The sequence below is a fragment of the Periplaneta americana genome, chromosome 1 (genome assembly GCF_040183065.1).
Source record: "Periplaneta americana isolate PAMFEO1 chromosome 1, P.americana_PAMFEO1_priV1, whole genome shotgun sequence".
NCBI lineage: Eukaryota > Metazoa > Arthropoda > Insecta > Blattodea > Blattidae > Periplaneta > Periplaneta americana.
Window position 1 is genome coordinate 107,350,517 of NC_091117.1, and position 16,292 is coordinate 107,366,808.

Sequence of the window (16,292 nt, forward strand, 5' to 3'; positions counted from 1 at the left end):
TAAGGCGCTTGCCTTCCGATCTGAAGTTGCGTTCGGGCGCGGTTTCGATCCCTGCTTGGGCTGATTACCTGGTTGGGTTTTTTCCGAGGTTTTCCTCAACCATAAGATGAATTCCAGGTAATCTACGGCGAATCCTCGGCCTCATGTCGCCAAAATACCATCTCGCCATCACCAATCTCATCAACGCTAAATAACCTCGTAGTTGATAAAGCGTCGTTAAATAACCAACAAAAAAAAGAATCTGTCTCTACGGCGAATCCTCGGCCTCATCTCGCCAAAATACCATCTCGCTATCACCAATCTCATCAACGCTAAATAACCTCATAGTTGATAAAGCGTCGTTAAATAACCAACTAAAAAAAAATCTGTCTCTAAATGCGAGTTAGTACAATGGAATCCCAAAAGTTTTTGTGAAATCAAAGAGCCATATTACCTTAACCGTTCGAAAATGGACCCATATTCATATGAACTTTTTGACTCAGAATGACTTCAGAATTCACATCCTGAATTTTTTACCTTTCCTCGTGAATTACACTGTATAGATGATGTCTTATGAAGCTGGTAAGAAACTGTTACTAAAGGGATAAATATTGGCAGAGATGATTTTATTAATATTTTATTGTACTGTGTGTGTCTCAGTTCCAGAGCCGAGAACTCCCTAGTGCTTATAGCCACGCTTATGTCTGCTCGGACTGTCACGGTAGCTACAGCATGCAGCACGGTAACATATTACATGTGCTGAAAACATTATCCCATGCTGTTTCAAGGGTAATACTAGTGACAGACTGGAGACTAATCGCGATTACCACTATCACAATTATCTCTGATGGCAATTTCCGAAAATATGTATACATTCTGTGTCATGCTTGATCTCGTCTAGTCAGCAGCTGAATTACCATAGAGCAGCATCTCAAAGTATGTTTCTGTGGTCCTACGAGTCCTGTATGATTTTTAAATTTTATTTTATACTTCGTGGATAGGCTACTATAAAAGTATATAAAAATTATGGAAATATGAATGAACATGAAACTTCATAAATAATAATAATAATAATAATAATAATAATAATAATAATAATAATAATAATAATAATAATGTGAATAATGATAATAATATGAATAATAATAATATGTTGTGTAATTTGAAGGAATGTATGAAATACAACGATATATCAGTACTATAATGACTGAAAATGGAATCTACTTATACTTGATTGGAAAAAAACACATTCAACGTAAGGGGCTCTTCAAATGTCAAAATTAATTTTGCCAAATAAGGGGTGAGGCTCTATTGGACTAGAATATCAGTTGAAAGATGGTATAATACTTGAGAGATTCACTTACATCCATTAAGCGCACAAAATAAAGAAGGGAATGAGAAGAAATGAAAGAGGCACTGCTGTACAGAAGCATGCAAGGATACTTCGTTTAATATTACTCACAATTTTTGGATCTTGCTGACTAGACAGGTGACAGCTGCACGAATATCTGCTGGGCCCAAGGTGCTGATGACCTTCTGCTGGCGCTCCTGTAACCTTGTAGCTAGCAGGGAGCCCTGAGGATCGCCTACATTCACCAGCGTAATGTGATCCGGAATTGAAGAATCATCTGCTGGTAGTACTCGTGACAACTGCTCTGTGAGCTGTTTTCGTGGCACCTGTCACAAACACAGTATAACTGCTACATCAGAATTACATTTAAAGAAAACGTCAAGCAAACCTTTTGCTGGTTCCCAGTAACTTAGTATATATTAGAATTTAAAAACACATCTGGTATTGTTAAGATGACACTACTGACTTTTCGTTGAAAATCCTGCAATTGAAAATTCTGACAACAAATGTATAGTCTTAAAAACAACTGATGGCATACAAATATCTTAAAAGTTCCAGAAAGGAAGCACTGTATATAATCAGAGGATAAGTGACCAAGTTCACAAGCAAACCACTAGTTGAGGTAATAACATTCGTTCTGTTTCGTTGTATGTCGTCCCTAAGTAGCTGAACAAGTGCCAGGAAAAACAATTTTGCGTAAATAAGCAGTGCTGTAAAGATTGAAAATGAAACCAAACAAAAGAAAGAAGGAAAGAAAGGAGAGAAAAACAATTTCAAGAAATGCATGACAGGAGGATCGAACATGCCACTGATTGCATGGAAAGCAGGAACTCTCTCCATTAGACTAAAAACGTCCGTGATAAAAAATGGTCTATATAAAACGATGCAAAACTCCAGGACTTACTAAATCTTGAAAATGGACATTAACTTTAGTTTAAATTAATGAGACGCATTTTGTATTAGCTGTCAAAGTAAACTATCTTGTTATGACTTTCGATTTATAAATGAAGTAATGGGGTGTGAAAATCGTTATTCATTTGCTATATATGACCTCCTCCTTTTTATTAATATATTATGTTTAATCATCACACTGTTGACTAGGGATGTAGGCTTTAATAATTCATTCTGTAGCAGCAAGTTTAGAGATGTAGTTCCACATAAAAAAAATGAATGCAGACAGGTAATGACATTATTTAAAAACTGAATTAAAATTCCCGCCTGACCAGGAATTGAACCTGGGCCCCAACGTTGCAAGCCAGCATGTTACTGACTGCTCCACCAAGGAGAACGATACAGAGAGACTCACATCTGCCACATGAACTCAAAGGAGGAAGCACACATACAAATTTACTGATGTGAATCACTCTTCAATAGTTAAAACTTTTTCATCACCAAGAGTCACGCCGACAATTTGTTTCTAAGACTGTACATTTCGAGTTAGTCCTTAATCGGTATTCACGCTTATTAATCTCTAATCTGCAGGAAGTTGCAATAATTTTTAAAGTTTCTAAAGAGGCAATGACTAGTTCTTGTGAGCAGGTCATATAAATTTCGTTATGCCACTGTGCTGAGATTGAAAAGTCTTCCCCAAAAGAAATGGAAGATCTTCCTCTCAAATAGGGATTTTCGTCTCTTCTTTTCTTACATTTTATTTCGATAATGAAATTAAATTCAATTATGATGCTCTGCAAAAAAAGGTGTCTTTGCTTGTAAACCTAACATTGTCAATGAGGTCACTGAAGCCATGCACCATTTGTAAAGTGTATGACAATATCAGTGAAAATTGCGTATTTGCTGTCGCCTATTGCAGCAGCAATCGTTAATAGTAAGCCATGAGAATGAATTTTCACATACCACACGCTGCACTATGCAAATCTTCGTTTATACTCTCATTGTTCTTGGGAGTCCGGACTATGACTATCTTCTGCAAATCATCTGTTGACGCATATTCAGATTTTCATTAACTGTTTTACCTAATTTTTGACAACTGATATTTGTATGCTGTTTAATGGTGAATTTATGGACTTTGCCACTACCAGTATCCTACGAATAAAAATGTTTGAACATGTCTGGGCAAGTTTTTGTACATTTTCAGGTCATTTGGTTTCTTTTGTACAGACTGTAAAATTTTTCCTTTGTCAGAAGAGAGCCAATTGTTGATCCATAGGTTTGTAAAATGAGACTTTACTGAAGCAAAAGCACTGGATAGAGATATCACTTGAAGAGGTCTTGGTTGCAAATATGTTGCCTGTTTTGCAATATTATCGATTTTCTCGTTTCCAGGTATACCCCAATGACTAGGTATCCAGTGAAATGTTATTTCCTTTTGGAGTTCCTTTAGTTTACATAGTTGTTTCTGAAGTGGAATAATTCTATGTGCATATAGGTTTGGTACATATTTAATTACATTAAATATAGTGCCCTTGGAGTCGGTGAGTATGCAAATAGATTTTTCAGAAATTTGAGAAACACACTGAAGAGCAGCATCAATAGCTAGTAATTCAGTGTCAAGACTGGAAGAGGATGAACATGGTATGAAATAACTTTCTTGATATTTTGGAATATAATACCCTGCTCCTGATGTCCCATTATTAGGATTTAGAGATCCATCTGTATAAATTTGAAGGTGATCCTTATATGTGCTGCAGAGTAGTTGCAATGATCACGAATATGTAACACTGTGTTGATAAAGTAGATTCGAATGTTGAATTTTTTTAGTTTTCAGAAGTTCCTGAAACTGTTTCTAAAACTATTATCACCAGTGGATTTCCAGTATGCATTGAGACATTTCATGCATGTTTAATTTTATTTAAATTCTAATGTTCCCATCCCATTTGGGAAACAGTCCTAATAAATGCTACGCAAAGATATGACCTTCCTAGATATAGTAATTTCAGATCCTCTCGTGGTATTACCTATGATGATCTCCCCAGTCATTATAGCTGCCTTTCGAAACTGGATTTCACTACTGACTATTGGTCCTCATATAGCTGGATGGGCACTGGCTGAAATTTCATGAGAAAAATATCTTCCCTCATGGGGACTTTTCAAGACATAGAAATCATTTAACATTCACCCAAATAAAATCAACTTTCGCTGTCTGCATTGCACATAAAAGACTTTCTTTATAATTTCAAAAGTGTCTACAACTTATGACAAAGTTAAGACTGTTTCTCCTTCATTAATACGATGTCCTTGCAGCTCTTCAGGGCTAACAGTCATCATTATTAGATTTAAAACTCGAGAAAGACTGAAGAAGATGCCTAAATGCCTCAACAGACAACAGGTATGAAAGTTCCCGTAAGCAGTGAAACTTGTGAATGATCTCTGTGATAAAAAAAAAAGTAAAAACTTTCCAAATGTGTTAATTAAAATTACATAATGTCGTTATAATATTACTGTGGTACGAATTCAAGTTTTGTGGGTATATATGTTATCAAAAGCATGCATTTATACTGTCTTAAAACTCGCAGGAGTTTCGTTTTTCCTCCGGTCTGTGTACTGTATGTGGAATGGTAGGGACTGTTGGAGTAATACTAGGACTCACAAGCTATACAGGAATAGACATATTATAAAACTGAAACAACCTTTATTAGGAAGGTCAGTGGTAAGTTGGAATGAATATCTCCTTGCTGCACTGTCACAAACATTTGATGTGAGCTCTTAGCAGTTTCGTATCGGTAGAAGTGCTGAGATGAGGGTCTGACTTACTTCATTGAGACTATCTCCTCCAACAGGATTCGGGTGCACAATGGGAGGTTTCTGCTCCAAACTCAAAGTCTTCTCTGCTTGTTTTTTGGTTTTTCCTGCTGAGGAATTCCGGTCCCTGGCAAACAACCGACTCTTGCGCTCCCTCTCTCCACCATCCTGCAATGATAAAGTAACACATGATGTCTGGTGAAGTGTACAGTTTTCACGCAAGTTCATTAGAATACCTTTGCGATGTTCCCTCGAATTCAATTATAGCTGTAATAATTACATCCTTTTATTAACTTAATGAATATTTGTGGAATTTCATCACAATAATACTGCTCTCAATGATGATGGATCATATTCAACATTATTCAATATTTTGGATAGGTTTTTCAATAAGCAATAGAAGAGAAGAGCAAGAAGATTTTAATTTGTATTACAGTTAATTTTAAACTTTAATGGCTGTTGTAGTGTCCCTTACTCCAGTTCTCTCCAGGAGCTCAGAAAATCATATCTCTCACAGACTTTGTTATGCATAAATGCCTTATTCTAAATTGTTTTCCTACTTTATTTATAAGAATTAAGTTTTGATCTTAAACACTTACAATGAAAATTCTACATTTATTTCATATAAGACATCATTTGGGAGAAAGAGGAAAGAGAAATGTTACTCCTCAAATAAATTTATATGATAGTGAAAAAATTGTATTAGTACCTACTATGTTGTGATTTATATAACTAATTTAAATAAATTAATCTTCGTATGGGGAAAGATTGTGATTGGCAGTTTGATGAACTAGTTCTTTCTTCTCGACTACTTACTCATTCACGTCACAATCATATGATGTGAAGATTTCAACAGTTTCATATTGATAGAAGTGCTGAAATGAGGATCTGACTTACTTGACTTCGAAGTATTTTATTACCATTTTACGATGTTCCTATTTACTGTATAAGCAAAAATATCAATTGAATAACTAACATTACACAACAAAGATTTTTTTTTTTTAATTCTTGTATACGGTATATTTTTGTAATCGGATATCAATGTCTGCTTGGAACACTTAACCATGATAACCTAGCACACACAAAGCTAAATGGTATATCAATAGAATATTCTGAAACCATTAAGAATCATGGCTCCTTAATGGACAGTGACCTAAATTGGAATAGTCATGTAACATATATATATATGTAAGAAAATATTATTCTCGTTGCTCCATTCTTTAAACCACATGAGAAAATTTCTACCATTTATCCTAAAAAAGATTCTTACTCAGAAGCTTGTGATGCCCTATTTTGATTATTGTGATTCCCTGCTGACAAATAACCCATAACCTAGCTGAAAGATTATATTGTGCTTATAATATGCGTATAAGATTCATCTGCAATATGCGCAAATTTGAGTATGTAACATCACCCCTCGAGTTTCTATCATGGGTTCGTCTGAAGGAACGAAGAATCATGCATTCACTGACACCTCTAATTAAATTCTTCCATACCTCTACTCCTACTTATGTAGCAGCACGCTTTCAGTTTCTCACAACAGTACGGAATCAGAATCAAGCATTTCTTTCTAACTCTCATCACAGAACGCCATTATATTCATCCTCCTATACAGTATCATTACCTCGACTTTGGAATTCTCTACCCAGTGACATCAGGAATTGCCGGACGCTATCGAAATTCAAAATTAAGTTAGAAACGCACTTTTTGTATAACGAAATTTATTATTAATAAGTTACTAGATGTGTCGATTACAACCTTTGTATAATATTTATTATTGTATTTCTTGTTTACACTATTAATTGCCCTTTCTCGTTTAGTTATTTAGATTAATATCTAATATTAATGTAGATCTTAAGCTTTGTTTAATGGTATAGAAATTTAAAATTTTTTATGTTTTTGCATTATCTTTTTGTTTTGTGTTACTGTCATTGCAAATGTTCTTGTTTTGTTTGACTGAACATTATTAATTTGTTTTTTCGCTGTATGTATACATATTTCTGGTGGCGTGGAAGAGAAGGCCTTTACATCACCAGAATAATTAAACACTGAAATAATGAAACAATTGTCTTTAGAGACAATTAATATTAGGTACCCTCCACAAAACTGGCTTCATTTATACACCAACCGATCCTTGATCTCCAGAGAACAAGGTGCCAGTGCAGGTGTTACATGCTGTCTCTTCTCACTTTATAGATAGGTCTCTTGGATATAGAACAACAAGTTTTGATGGAGAAATCATTGCAATAAGTGGAAGTCTCAGGAATCTTTTATGCCATATCAATAAATTTAAGAATGCAGTTATATTGTCAGACTCCAAAGCAGCTATTCTATCAATAGTCTCTAAACACACACCTTCATCTCAAACAGCAGAAATAATTAAAATGCTCTTTCAATTAATATCACTCAATAAAAGAATTGTATTCCAATGGACACCATCCCATTGTGGAATCCTGGGAAACGAGAATGCAGATGCTTTAGCAAAGAAGGGAGCACTGCTACTTACAGACCTGTTACTAAATCTATGTATTACTCTGTGAAAAGATTTATTAAATCTACGTACTTAGACTTCAACAAACAAAATTTGATAACACAATCCCAAGGGAAAAAATGGAACTCTCTGCATCATAATCCACAGTTAATTCCCGATTTACCCGAAAATCGTCTGTAGCTGCATTTAGATTGGCAACAGGCCATGATTGTTTGGCCAAACACCTGCATAGAATTGGAATATATCAGTCCCCTAACTGCCCATTGTGCAACTCAAACCAAGAAATGGATTCGGAACACCTCAAAATCTGTGCTTCGGTGGCTGACCATTATAATATCTTTGAAAAATATTGGAGTGCAAGAGGTCAAATGACTTTATTGTCAAATGCCTGGCATTAGAAAACAACAAAAACAACATAATTAAATGTATTATTATTATTATTATTATTATTATTATTATTATTATTATTATTATTATTATTATTATATAATTTTGAAGATTTTAAAGATATAATGGGACAGATTTGAAATCCAATTATGGAATTAAATAATGTTGTACAGTAACAGTTAAAAGCATTTTAATGTATCTTTTAGTGATTATTAAAGAAATAAGGGTAAGAGTAATGACAATAGGAAAGAAATGCTCAGATTTATATCAAATACCTCCATGTAAATCGCCCAGTTGTAGAAATAAAATTTGAGGTAAGTTACATTAAGAAGGCACTATCCAAATTGGAACTAAATCTCTCAAACTTTCGATTTTGGATACCATGTGTTACAATATATGTAATTAAGAAGTTTTGTTCACTTATACTGCGAATTATCAATATATGAAAAACAGGACCGAGTTGTTCCAGGGCAGGTAGTCTGGCAACACAGTCCTAAAGAGTAGGTCATTCTCCATGCAAAGCACAGTCGAAATGTTTAGCCTATTCGTAAAGTTCAGTGACATTGCCTTGTTCTTCTCTTCAGAACTCTTTGGAGGCGAAGACGCAGCTGGCTGCTGAGGGTCGCTGTGCTCGTGATCGGTCCAGTTTTCAGGATGAGAATCTGAGTCAGCTTTCTTGGAGCTTTCGTCACTCAGACGATCTGCACCTTTTTCTGTAATTTGGACACAATTAATACTTGTATGAAGTTGTCAACTACTTGATAAACAGTGGTTACAAAATTGCAAGATTTGTGATTCTGTTTGTAACCAAGAACTTGTGCATGATATGACGCCTCTGAGGTTCACTATCTCTGTCAATCAAATAAAGCTTTCATTATCTATCAAAAAGTTTCTAAAGTTGACAAAAAATTATAGGAACTGATTGTCACTTCATATATGAGCTGCTGTAGATATATAAGTTTTAGTAGCCCTATATTAACATATGAATAATGATTTAATATGATAAAACACAATAGCTAAGTATAAGATGAAATACTCACAAAGGACTTCTAACATATTTTGCAATATTAAAAAGTATTGTCAAAATGGACACTTCACGAAGAATGACGTAGAAATACTTTGAATTTTGGTACATTTCAAACGTAAACATGTAATGAAATGAATTATATTTGTTGGCTCTCCTTGTAGTTAGATATCTATGCCATTTTCAAGAGTAACTTCTATCAGTTTAAGAATACAAAAGAGATCTCTATCCTTATAAAAATATGCCGATGTGAAAAATAAAATATAATAATTAAAGGACAAATAAAATGAGTGCATTATAAATGCAGTGAAATTTAAACAGTGCATGTTCAGTGCATAAATAATGTATAAACGAGATAATCAGAATTTTGGACAAAATCTGTAAGAATATTACCAATTCTTAACCACAATGTTCATAATACGTTCTTAATACAAGAAGGACTTTTCAACCAGTGCAATAACATAAGCCTCTCGAACAAAATAGAACTGATCAAATCATATTATGTAACTGCAGTATTTACAATTTAGAAATGAATACTAAGAAAGATCTAGAGATGTCTGGCATTCTGATTGAAGTTTCGTTGTGATTTTCCTCAGTTTCTCCAGGCTACAGCAGCATTCTTCCAAATCCATCTGTAGAAATAGACAATAATAATTCATAATCATCCCACAATACTGGTATTAATGTAGACCTATTAAATGCATCTGACAATACAGTGAGTATACTAACTGACTCCGCAGGAGAAATGGCAAGCAGAACATGGGGAGTTGTGTTGGTACGAGTATCATGCAGGTAGAGTCAATGATCTTGGCCGTATTAAATGGTGGAGGGTGGGAGGGAGCGAGAGAGGAGATGTAATATTCCTACGTGTTCAAACCAGGCACTACAAACACCACACACTACCAACTTTACATCGCTGCTGGGACAAATACTGCCGCTTGCTTCACTGCGGAGCCAGTTAGTAAAATACCATACCGGTACTTATAGTGTCCTCCTTGGGATTTCATCTGCCGATGTACAGTTTTGTCTTACGCTATCGAATTCATTTTTATATCCAGTGTTTTGCAATTGATTTATATTGACAAGAGATGCCAATTGAAAAATAACAGTACCTATTTCATTTGTATCTTTTAATAAAAATAACTCTTATTCAAAACTGACTTAGTGAGTTTCTTCCTTATACATACTGACAGGTGGGAAAAGGTCATTTGGATAATTATGCAACTTTAAGTGTCAATTTGAACAAACTAATATAGATTTGTGTCACTGGTAAAATATGGATGTGTTTTACTGATACAATAACAAGTCCCCCCCCCCCCCCGGCTATAGGTCTGTTCCTAAAACGGGGGAGTAATTTCAGATTCTGCATGGCATATATGAGTCAGTCAAGCAAGCAAAATTTAAAATTGTCTTCCTATTATTAGTTAATACATTTTATTGATTAGTTAACATTAGTGAAATTATGAGGTGACTGTGATTAAATAGTACATTATGCAATGAGCCTATAATGATAGTAATTAAGATGCGAGTATGTTTATGAAACGAGTGCAAGCGAGTTTCATAATTTTCATACGAGCGTCTTAATTACCATTATAGGGAAGTTTCATACGACTTTTTATTCTCGACCATATTTCTAACTTGAAATTATTCATAAGTACAGATGCCTCAAACTAGCTAGCTAGCTGTCTCGTGCATAGAGCACATCTCCCCTACCACCGTCCGCCTACTGCTGTGCACTGTGGACTAGAACAGTACAGTTCAGTTGTAATAACAGTTGAGAAGGCTGTATTCTGTGTAAGAAAGTTTCTATGTGTGACTGTCGTTTGTGATAGAAGTATTTCTTCTATTATGATGAATAGTACATTATCGGGCAAAGTTCTCCGTAGTCAAAAGCTATAATCCATGATTTGGGCACATACAACTAGAATAATGATGGAACATTTAGGTCAGTCATATATTATACTAATGAATATATCTTTGCAATTAGAAAATAAATCATTAACACCAATAACATTAAACGAATTATTATGTATTACAACACTTCTCAATATATTATAGGAAGGATGCAACTTGAATACATTGCCAGGAAGTCAACTTTTCAGATAATATGACTATACAGGGTATCGGCCCATAGGTGGGCCCCCTTCTTTAACTATACTACCTCCCCTCTCCAGGCAGCTTCCTAGCTTGAGTTATCTGTATTCATGTTATTCTTATGTGACTGGGGAGCGGAACTGAACTTGTGCAATATCTCGTAAATTGTGAGATGTGCGCAGACGCGAAAGTATTGATTTTTTCCGAGGAACAAATGTCATTGACCTTGATATAATCTAGAGAGTAAAATGAGCATTAATCTTGATATAACCTTGAAATTGATTTAGACATTGACAAACGAGATGACAAATTGAATTTATTTGAATATTATTTACAATTGGATACTTTAAATAACAAAGGTGGTAAGTGCCAAAATTGAAAATAATGAGATATTATATTAGAATGGTGCTATGTACCAAGCTTTATCACCTATGAAAAGTGCTATGTTCTAAGGCCTCTGCCAGTTGTTGAAAACTGTCACAAGATGGCACGAATGTGAAGTTCCGAAGATGTTTCGCAAGAAAGGTGTCGCCAGACTGTATACATTAGCTGTGGAGCTTGTGACTGTTTTTAGTTGTTTAAAACAAAAAAATTATTTCTGGTGATTGTTAAACATTGTGGTAAGTAGGATGTTATATTGTAATGTACTGCTATATAATACAAATGTGTGGAATATTTTCAAGAACAATCTTAGCAACCCTCTTATCTTACTGTCTTGGTGATTTTTGCAGGTTATAGCTGATAATACGCAAGTTCTGTGCAGCTTATGGCTGTTTTTCTTGGTTGTTTGAACCAACAAAATATAATTTGTGTGATTGGTGTAATTTCTGGTAAGTATAATGTTGTGTAACATGCTACTATATAACAGAAAAGTACAGAATGTTTTCAAAACCAGTATTGGCTGCCCTCTTATACTGCCTTGACGATCATTTTAGGTTATGAATGATAATACACCAGTGAATAACAAGCACCGCAAGAAAGGCAGTGGTTCATAAAAAAGTGAACAAAAATACTGAAGACCAAGGGCTTATCGTATAGAACTGGAAAACATGTTGAAATTCCTCCAAAGAAAGCTCCTACATCAGAGGTTAGAATTTTATATATGTTTAACTTGTAATTACGTATATTATTACAATATTCTAATGATGTATGTTATTAGTTTTTTTTTTTTTTAATTCTTGATGCTTCAAAATAAAATTAATTTTTAAGAAGTGATTTAAGTTAAATAAATAATTATGGACGTTATTTTAGTTTCATTATATTTGTAATAAACATTTGCATTTTCATATCTGACTAGGTGACATGCAAGTGCAAGTACAAATGCAAAGACCTTAGACCTGACCAAAAGCGTGTGCTATTTACGAAGTTCTATGACCAGGATCATTTTTGATGGTCCTTATTCATGTTGGGTCAGTAATTCGTCGCTGGCATGGAACATATGAGGATCCTGCTTCAAGTCGTCGTCAAGGATCAGTTTTCTACTCCCTCCCAAATGGCACAGGTGACATGTTACGTGTTTGCAAATGCACATTCATGGATGTATTTGCGCTTAGTCGGAAACGACTTCATGTCATAATTAAAAAAAAAAAGAAATTTGGTGAAACCACATTCAAGGATATGCGTACCCAACATGCAGAAAATAAGTATGAAGAAGACAGGAAGCAAGTAAAGGAACATATAAACTCATTTCCCCGTGAAGTCAGTCATTATACCACAGTTAGGTCCAATAAGAAGTATTTGAGTCCAGATTTAAATATAAGCAGGCTTCATTCGCATTTTAAGAAAATAGTTCCTGAGACAAGAGTTACCTATGTGTTTTCTCGCAGCATATTCTTGAAAGAATTTCCACACCTCTCTGTTCAGAGACCCAGAAAAGACACATGTAAGATATGTGATGTCTTGAATATTGAAACCAAAAGAGGAACTTCAGACTCTAGGAATGGAAAGATAAGATTAGAGTTACATCATCGGAAAGCACAGAAAGCACAGGACCTTCTAAAGGCTGATATCAGTGCATCTCAGCTTCCCGACTGCAGAACGTGCTGCATTTCAATGGATTTGCAGCAAGTGATGTTTGTGCCAACTTTTACACACTCCGAAATGTTTTATCAACGTCAGCTGTCATGCTACAACTTTGGCATCTCCGTTGGTGATACCCTTCAATCTTAGATATGCATGTGGGACGAGCATATAGGAGGCAGGGGAGGAAATGAAATTGCATCTTGCCTCTTGAAGGTATTGAATATTAGAATCACTGAGAAGAAAAGACTGATAATATGGCGTGACAACTGCGCTGGGCAAAATAAGAATCGCATGTTGGTATTTATGTGACTCTTCTTGGTGGCAGTTGGATTGTTTGAATACATAGAGCAGCGGTTCCTTGTGAGTGGGCACAGTTTCCTCCCATGCAATTCAGATTTTGCATTGATAGAGAGAAGGAAAAAAGTTACAAAAGCGTATATCCCTAGTGAACTTCAACAAATAGTGCAAGAAGCTAAGATGGTGAAGCCAATCCAAGTTGTTTCCATGCAAAGTATGGATTTCCTCAACATTCAAACTGTGGCAGACAACATAATTTGTACCAAGGCTCTTAATATTTTCAAAGCAGTGAGCAAAAGCATTGATTGTAGCGATTTAAATTCAATTACTGTTAAAGAAACTCACAGTGATATTGATATTGGAAAAAAAGGACGAAGTTTTGAAGAAAGCGAAGAGGATGAAAGATATAACTTCAGCTCTCTTTGAGGCTATTCCTCCAGAGCACTCAATTTCGGAAGAGAAATTAAAAGATTTGAGAGCTATGATTCTATGTCTACCTAAGCAAGAACATCAGGGTTTCTACAGCAATCTTTGTAGTAAATAACAAATCCAACAGATACAAAGACGAGGCACATACCACTATTAATATGAGAATGGTACATATCACTTTTCATAATTTTATTAAGAAAATATTATTTTCAAGTTCTATTAATGTTTTTTTGAAGTAGTCACTTCCAGCATATTGATTCACGGACACACCATTATCTTTAGAGAAATTGTCTTGTATGTACCGTGCAAACTTTATCAAATAAACAGTTTTTTTTAATATATATCAGAATTATTAATTTGGCACTTAGCACCTTTGTTATTTAAAGTATCCAATTAATGCTAATTATTATAGTAACAGAACATAATCTTCTGCGACAGTATTGGATTTCCAGCCTCCGTGACATTTCGCTAGTTGTCTTTCGATTGCATATCCGAGAATAATCAATACTTGTGCTTTCATATTGCTACAATGGTGTTTTCTGATTGATGGAAGACCTGAACTTTAATGAATAGGTGTACTTTAATGAGGCCCATTAAAGGGCTGCTACCAGGTGTATAATTACTACATTTCGGCATGGTCGAGCATAAAATTAATTTTGACACAATTATATTAAATATATTTTCATTAATTACATTCTGCAATATTTAATAAGTATGCTTCATATCACTTTGCTCTCTTTATCTTAAAACAAAGATATCAATGTTATTAGTGTTATTACCAACATAGAACACTTCAACTTCTTAGATGTTTGTAGTCAAGTTGTTAATGAATTTGATAACTAGTGATGAGAAATATATGCAAATGCATATTTGTAACGAGCTGCATATCTTGATGAAAGTAATTACAGGTTTCATGTTTAATTAAGATGATTGACGCATGGTTGTTCACGCATATATGTACATATTTTGGGCGACTGTGAATATTTCGGCATTAAGAGCATATTTCATGTATATATGTACATATATATATATATTTTTTTTTTTTTTGTAGAGAAAACTATTTTCTACTTTTCTGAACTTCGGTAAAACATGTAGTAATTATTTACTTTAGCTGACGGAGCATTTTCTAAACAAAATTTGTTCAGAACTCCTTGATTTGACTTGGAGAATATAGAAACTACTAAAATCGAGCAGAAAGCAATAACTTTTATTTTATACAGTTAGTTGGTACTTACGACTTTAAAGTGTGTATTTTCGGTAGACCTCAATGTACAGTGTAAGATAGTTGACAAGGGGCGACTGTAGTTGATGTGCTTGTTTTGATGTTCCTTATATTGGGGACGTTGTAATGTATTAATGTGTCTGTGTGCCATTTTGCGTGGTACAAATTTAAGAACAGCGTTTTCCATTCAATTTCACTAGTTTGTACATATTTCGCAAGTCAAATCATGGAGTTCTGAATAAATGTTGTCGAGAAAACGCGTCGACAGCTAGAGTAAAGAATGATGGTCTGAAGAAGATGAGGAAAATTAGCAAAGTGCTTCAAGAATATGATAGTGATATGGACGTTAATCCTATTGTGTTACCAGATTATGAAAAAATACTGGTAACCTTTTCTATAGACAAGTTTATTTTTACTGACAGGAGAAACAAGTTGGAACCTGAAAAAAGATTATTGCATCACAAAGTTTCATACAGTCATGAAAAAAGTTAATTGTTAATCAAATCGCTTGTAATTACATTAGCAATATCAAATAAGACAATAACTAAGAAATTAAATTGACTGTGTTTATCTTTATGCCCAATCATTTGAATATTTCCCATTATATGACTAGCATTATGTTTTTCGTGGGATCCTATGTTAAATTTGCCAGCTCTTCAGTTTTGGCACATACCATTCTCAACACTATAGTCTATACAAAACTAGAAAGGTATTGACAGTTCTCTCTCTCTCTCACATGCGGGAAGGAAGCAATGTTGTGAAGTTGTGCGGTAGTGTAGTGCAGCTAATTACGGTGCTTGCTGATGTCGGAACTGAGCAGATGACACGAACTCGTAAATTTGTATTATACAGACTCTTTGACTAGGCAAACATAATAATAATAATAATAATAATAATAATAATAATAATAATAATAATAATAATAATAATATTATTATTATTATTATTATTATTATTATTATTATAAAAGTAATACAAGAGTGAATGTGAATATGGCATAAATTTGAAGTTATAAAGGAAAGATAGTGTTTAGCTCCACAGACTACCTTACATCAGCTAATGTCTCGTGGAAAAATGTCAGGCCTACATAAATCTGAGTGTCATAATATGGTGAACAGTACAGAAAATAGTTGAGCGTGTGGTTTATCTGAGCCAGGCGGTACCGGTAGTATAATAACAATGCTGCAGTTCAGTTAGGCCTATTTTATTTTATCCCAGTGCCTTAAATAGGGCGAAAGATGAGAGTGATCCTATTTCTAATGATCCTACAAGGTGGATAATAAATTAATCCTTTCGC

At 34.4% G+C, this 16,292-nt stretch overlaps 1 protein-coding gene across 5 annotated transcripts in view; it reads right to left on the reverse strand.

Annotated features, from left to right (window-relative positions):
- Positions 1-16,292, reverse strand: part of KrT95D (phosphofurin acidic cluster sorting protein KrT95D) — a 1,059,178-nt gene that overhangs the window by 114,693 nt on the left and 928,193 nt on the right. For all 5 annotated transcript variants that reach the window (XM_069825465.1, XM_069825491.1, XM_069825473.1 and 2 more), the window contains 3 exons: positions 8,475-8,620; positions 5,042-5,197; positions 1,442-1,656 (listed from right to left, as the gene is read on the reverse strand). In XM_069825465.1, the coding sequence (XP_069681566.1) occupies positions 1,442-1,656; positions 5,042-5,197; positions 8,475-8,620 (517 nt within the window). The remainder of the gene's footprint in view (positions 1-1,441; positions 1,657-5,041; positions 5,198-8,474; positions 8,621-16,292) is intronic.